This window comes from Aplidium turbinatum, chromosome 1 (assembly GCF_918807975.1).
Source record: "Aplidium turbinatum chromosome 1, kaAplTurb1.1, whole genome shotgun sequence".
NCBI lineage: Eukaryota > Metazoa > Chordata > Ascidiacea > Aplousobranchia > Polyclinidae > Aplidium > Aplidium turbinatum.
In genome coordinates this window covers 10,827,637-10,834,361 of record NC_137472.1, presented here as the reverse complement: position 1 = coordinate 10,834,361, position 6,725 = coordinate 10,827,637, and the positions used below count along the sequence as shown (strand labels likewise).

The following is a 6,725-nucleotide window of genomic DNA, read 5'->3' as shown; positions in this document are numbered from 1 at the left end:
ACTCCTTGTTTCCCGTGTGATGGTTAAAAATAAAAACAACTAAGCTGAAGCTAGCAACATATTTCTGTGTTAAAAGCGTCAACTGACCAAACAATTAGACTCTACCTCCTACTTTTGCCAACAATTTCAGATTGTAACTCCATGGACTTGAAATGAGTGTGTAATATTATTCTAATACAAAAGTTAGATAACATCATATTATATATTTCAGATATTCTTGTGTTAATGATATATTTGGTGCTCAATGCTTTTGGCTTTGTTTCTTGTACAACACGGTATCTTCAAGTCAAGTGTCAAAAGTATGCAAGATTTCTAAAGAAAACTCTCAAGGATCTACTTTTCTGAACCACATTTAATCAAGTTAGTTTTCTGTGCTGACTTTCTTTTCCCTACGCCACTTGTGTTATTGTTTTCTCAACATGATCCAGGCCTTTAAACTCGTTTACTTTTACGGGGACAAAGCATGGCCTACCATAGCTTCTTCACGGCAGGAAATTAGGTCGACACTCAGCCTTTTTAAAAAACTTTTCTCAGCAAAATATCTTGCTGGCGTGTGTATAGTATAATATAGTTATATGTACTGTATTATAATATATATATATCAGCCATCAGGTCTTAATGACTATCTGTTTACATATCCTCACATCCCCTTAATGCTAATATTTTTAATGAATTTAAATTGATTTATTTACGTGGTATTTTGTACAGTATTTCTTTAGTTGTTAAACTTGGCATCCGGCTGAAAATTTTAGCTGCATGTCATGAATTAAGCTATTGACTTGTATCTTTCAGGATGCCTTATTTTGCCTGAAGTTATGAACTTGGAAAAACATTTTATTATACTTATTGTTTCAGTAAAATGCGTACCGATACACTAAAAATTAATTTTGTAGGCTCTATTAGATTTATCGATATGTGTGAATATAAACTGAAATAAAATGATGAAAAACTGGAAATAATAAACTGGTTTTGGCTGTTAGTTCAAATTTTTCAAGGACAGTAGCCTACCACAACCTATTGACAACCTATATATTTCATTTGCATTTTGACAGCTTTCAAGCTGAAGCAATAGCAATACTAGGCTGAAATTCAGATATTAACAATTTTTTGCCACCAAGTTATTTTGCTTTCATATATTGATATTGATGTTTTGTATTTGACAAATATTAAACTTGTGTGTTTAGGAAGATGGACGAGAGTGGGAGCCATGTTAAGGGAGTACGTTTACAAGGTTTCAAGGGATTCAAACTGAACAGAAATGCTCAAATCTTATACAAACCAGCGTTCAACAAAAAAGCTTCCCCATCAAAACCTGTAGAAAACATAAAACCAGTCGCAAATTCAAATTCCTCTCCATCTACCAGTTTGGCAACTAAAGCATCAATTTCTCCAACCTCTCCATCACTCCTTTCAAAAATTAAGATTGCCACAGCAGCTAAAACAACTAAAACTTTTGAGCATAAAAGTGTAATGGACGAAATAATGGCAGAGCACAGAAAAGTTGAAAATGTCAAGAAATTATTTGCTTCATTGGAAAAATCTCCAAAACAATCAAGGCTTTCTCAACTGATTAATTCCAGTCCTCCATCACCCTCTTCTGAAGTTCCAGATCGAACCCATCAAAGTCTAGACAAAGACCAACTACATTCACGGTACCGGTACTATGAGTTTGCAGCCTGAGAATATGTGTTGGTATTTCTTCAAATGCAAGTAATGAGTACCGGTGGTGTGTTGTAACCTCCTATAATCCACTATCAATTTTAAGGATCTTGAAAACGTTTTGTGTGTGTCATGTTTTTTGATATCTTGTATTCTACAATCTACAATCATTAGTTTTTTGTAGTTTTTAGTCTGACTAGCATTTATAATAATATCAAATATCCACAAGTAAGCTATGTATGTTCAGTTTTTTTTAATAATGATTGAGCTGGGTGATGGACTGATGGTATTATTCTGAATAAGAGCTCATACCAATCTCATTTGTAATGTTTGCATCTTTTTTAGATCCAAACTACCTTCCTATGAAAGAGTCCGTCAACTAAATTCTTCATCTGATCATTCATCATCCCGAGAACAAAGATCAAGACATTCTGACCATTCATCATCGTATCGTCAGTCCCCAAAACGTCATCGACGGTCAAGGAGTCGTGACAATTTTCGCCTGAAGTTAGTGCCATAATTTGTATGATATTTTGTGGATATTATTGTTATGTATATTATAATATATACTTTGCGCTCAAAACATTTGGTATCCTTGCATTCTAAGTCGACAAACTGAATCATTTATCCCGGATCACAGAGAGATATATCACATTATCACAAGGTTTTAAATTACAAACAAAATGCCTAGTAGTTTTTCACCTAATGTTAGTGATTCGGGAACTGTAGTAATCTTTTTGTAATATATTATACAGTATTATATGGTCTTTTTGCGATAACTAAAATTCTTATCAAAACTAAGCTTCAGCAAAAGCGTCGTGTGGTTTACAATTGCAAAGCATAGTTTACAACAATATGTTATGGCTTTTGCATTTTAAACCACATTTCATTTAGAATCAGTTGAAGAGTATTTTTTCTTGTGCATCTTTTCATATGATTAGTCATGAGCGGCGCAGGTCAAGGTCACGTGAAAGAAGACGATCACGGGAGCGACATAGATCACGGGAAAGACAGAACACTTCACGTAAAAGGTCACACGACAGAAAAGATCTGTAAGTCTTCCATCATACTTACTGGGCATACAGTATATATGATATATAAAAATTATTGATGACCCTAGGGTATATATATACATTATACAAGGTAGTTTTCTCAAAACCTTTTTTTTAACGTACTACCACTTGCTTTGACCCAGACAACAAATTGAACATTTTTACATTGATGTAAAAAACGGATGATTTGTCTGGAGAGCTGGATTTATCGGGTGTTGTAGCAAATCAATTCTTTGTAATATGTGTATTCGACTATTCGTGTGTTAGACTGACCTGTTTAATTTGTTGTGCTTAAGCTGTCTTTATCAGCAGTTGACATGCCAATTATAGGTGTATACATGTGTCACATGATATTGCTCATTTAAAGACTAAACAAGATTTTCTTCAGTTTAACTGCTTGGTAAAACTTTCTTTTAATTCTCATATTTCCACAGTATTAAACCAGCAGTTGAGCTTTGCCAGAAATCTAGTATGAATTTCTGATGCAAGTTACGGCCATGACACTTCAAGAGTATTTTTTTCTTCCTCAGAAGAAGGTCAGGATCTCGGCTTTATAAAAGGAAGGCATCCGTGTCTTCATCATCGTCATCATCATCATCTTCAAGCGACACTTCTGATGACGATGAGCTGATGAAGCGAACCAGGGAAAAACGGATGCGACGATCGAAATCACCAGAAACATATTCTGTTAAAAAAAGGGTGGATAGCTTTGAATCAACATTTAAAATTGTTTGTTAGTTAGCTCACGATTTTCCGTCCTTTGTTCCTCGTATTGCGAGGATTGCCAGCAAATTTCGATTCGATTAAGTTGATTAAGAATTGAGTTGTAATAAATCTGGATGAATTTTAAGCGTTTCTTTGAGACTGGAACTATAATCACGTATAGATTTTATGCCTTTCGCTTTGGTTTAAAGAAGGATTTTTATGGATTAATCTTAAAGCTATATTCTTCAGATGCGAACCGATGCGACTGAAGGAAGTTGTGAGGAACAAGAGCATCACAAAACGGAAGCAAAATCTGCAAACAAACCAAATGAAAAACACAAAATTAAGCTGGTTGGTGCACCCAGTGAGTTAACAGCAGGTGAGATATTATGAATTTATTGTAAGTTTCATAGTAATTTAAGTTATTTTGGCAGCCGATTGTAGCATCGAATAGACAGCGATAGACACGTGTTTCGCCCATGAGGCTGGGCTCATCAGTATCGCACCGTATTCTTGCCACTTGAGTAATCGACCGCCGCTTTACCAGTCAGTTTAACTCTTATCTTTGTGGAAAGAAAGAGCCAACAAAACCAGCAGGTGCCAGGGGTAGGTGTGTCTATCGCTGTCTATTCGATGCTACAATCGGCTGCCAAAATAACTTAAACGTTTAATTGGAGGTCTCAATGGCTGGCGTGGAAGCTACACCGTTCTGGTTAGCGAAGCGTCACTGCAGCTCGCTGTGCTAGTGAGTAATCAGCCTTGTGCTGATAGCCGGGAAGAACGCCTTTCTTCACTTTCATAGTAATTCTTACCATCAAGTAACACCTATTTTGCAATTTTTTTATGTTTTACGTGTCTTCTGTGCCATTTATCTGAACTCTCCAGGAGATATCAATGGACAATTTGTTTCCTCTCTGGTTCACGAATGGCCTATTACGACATTTAGGCGCGGTAGCGTAGTTTCATGCCTCATTGTGACGCCCGATCGAATTGGGCGCTATTCCGAGCAATGTGTGTGCTTCAATCGGTCCACAAGAGTTGTTATACCAGGATTTATATTATTGAAGAACTGAACATGCAACAATCGCAAGTTGCAGAAAGGTTAATGAACAGCTTGTGTGATACATCAAATGACAAATCCAAATATGCGTGGGTTCATTAGGAAGATAGTAGACTGTTTTTTGTTTTTTTTAATTGATTGAAAGCATTATATATATATATAGCCTATTTAATACATTGTAATAATATGGACCATTTTGAATCTGATGCAAAATACAAATAAATAGATAGGCAAAAGACATGCACTAACATAGCAAAAGTGGCTAAATCCAACTTTTTGATGCAAACATTTTACGCAATGAACCTTAAATAGTTTTCACCTTGAACATATGAACAAGTTAAACTTATTGTATGTATATAATACTATTTATATAATATGCAAATGTCCGCTCACCATTATTATTAATTGTTGTTTTTAGATGTTGAAAAAAAGAGTCGAATTAAAACGACGATGTCAAAAGAAAAGAATTTAACCTCACCAAAAGATGAGGTAAAAATATTTTGACTCCACAATATCACTCGGATTCCACGAAAAAAGTTCGAGTTTTAATAAGTTTCTGCACAGCCTACTGGAGGATAGCATAAGGCAAAGCTGTAACAAAATTGCTTTGTATTTCTGACACTTGTACTGGTGTATATTAGGGTGTCCCACTTTTAGGCGGCTTTTCAGGTATATTAGGTTTGGGTCAAATTCTGACTGGATTTTCGTCACTGATTGCAAAAATGACGTTATTTTTTGTATATTTAATGTATACTGTATAAAAATATAATGTACATCATAATATAGTTGATTAAACTACCATTCAACGTTTTAAAGGCAGAGAAAACTTTTTCTCTAACCGTAGAAAATTTCATGATCAGATCACCACTTCAATGCGTGATGGAAATCTACAGATAAATCTGCATCAGGCATTGCAGAGTGCAAAAAACAGTGTTGCAGAACGCGTTTTCGAATATTAAATTTTCATCAGTGCAACTACGTTTATGAACGCAATAACAACGGTTAAATTTAAACTCAATACAATACATTACAAACATTATAAGGACATATTCTCAGTGTTCAATTGAATATTAATAAATATATATATCATAATATATATAATATAAATGATGAGTTTTCAAATGAGAATATTTCTCTTTTACCTTTAATCATGGGCTCACGTTTGTACCCCACGGTGGCTAAATTTCTTAAAGGATAAATTTAAGACACACTATACCTCTTTTTGGTCTTGCCCTATAGAGAAATGCCTATGGCCCTTTAGGCTATGGCGCTGAACTAGTTGTCCTGAGATCCATTAACATGGAAACTTTCACTTATTTTAAAGTTGTTTACATAGTTCTGAAATGCGTAAAACTTTGAAAATGTGAATGTGGAGGAGATTGAAGTATTTATTGAGTTTTTGTCTTCTGTTTAAATATCGATGTACTTGGTTTGTTACTTCAGTGATTTTATTTCTAGAAGACAAATTCAACGAACTCTGTAGTCCCTCTAGCGAGCATCGGATGCTGGCTTAGCGAAGAAGAGGATGCTGAGTATGAGGTATCCATTCCCCAGGGAGAGATGAAGGATAACCCAGTTAAGCCCAATGAAAGTAGTGAAAGCTCACCATCCCAAGATGTAAGTAAATGATACTTGTCTTCTGCATATTTTCACAACGACTCGTACAGCAAGGATGTTGAGCTCCGAACTATCTGCATTGCACATCCGTTTAAGTACTGTAGTGAAGGGGTGCGATCTCTACAGCAGAAGCAAAGCTGCGTTTTATTGTTTAAAGGGGGTGGGAGGTATGCAAGCACAGAATAGCAAAATAAATTAAATTTCCACGAGTCCATATGAGAATCCAACAAACTGTTCGAAAATAGTTCCTCCATTCTTATAGTAGCGTGCTGGAATAAACTTTTAACTAAACGTAGCAAAAAGCAACAATATTTTTTGTCAATACTAATTCAACTTTTCTTATCTGTTTCTTTTTGTTGCTATGGCCGTGAATATAAGACAGTTAATTGTAAGAGTCTTAAGTTCAATTGGTGCTATGTGTCCAAATTACTGCAACTGCTGCCTTAGATTAAACCACAAAAACTTTATCACATTCTTATTTTCAGATTGAAACGATGATTCTGTAAATGTTATTACTTTGAATTCACTGCACCCAATGCTAAGTGCATTTGCATAAAATGATTGATATATATAATCTGGCAGGGCGCCAAGCCCACATCAGCTGGTTCGCAGACAAGTATTGCATTCACCCG

At 35.3% G+C, this 6,725-nt stretch overlaps 1 protein-coding gene across 1 annotated transcript in view; it reads left to right on the top strand.

Moving 5' to 3' along the window:
• The first annotated feature begins 220 nt into the window (after positions 1 to 220).
• LOC145776736 (uncharacterized) overlaps positions 221 to 6,725 on the top strand; it is a 29,392-nt gene continuing 22,887 nt past the window's right edge. The window contains exons 1-8 of the mRNA XM_082587966.1: positions 221 to 360; positions 1,185 to 1,652; positions 2,005 to 2,166; positions 2,601 to 2,711; positions 3,242 to 3,410; positions 3,666 to 3,795; positions 4,895 to 4,965; positions 5,935 to 6,093. Of these exons, the coding sequence (XP_082444092.1) occupies positions 1,189 to 1,652; positions 2,005 to 2,166; positions 2,601 to 2,711; positions 3,242 to 3,410; positions 3,666 to 3,795; positions 4,895 to 4,965; positions 5,935 to 6,093 (1,266 nt within the window). The 5' untranslated portion in view covers positions 221 to 360; positions 1,185 to 1,188. The remainder of the gene's footprint in view (positions 361 to 1,184; positions 1,653 to 2,004; positions 2,167 to 2,600; positions 2,712 to 3,241; positions 3,411 to 3,665; positions 3,796 to 4,894; positions 4,966 to 5,934; positions 6,094 to 6,725) is intronic.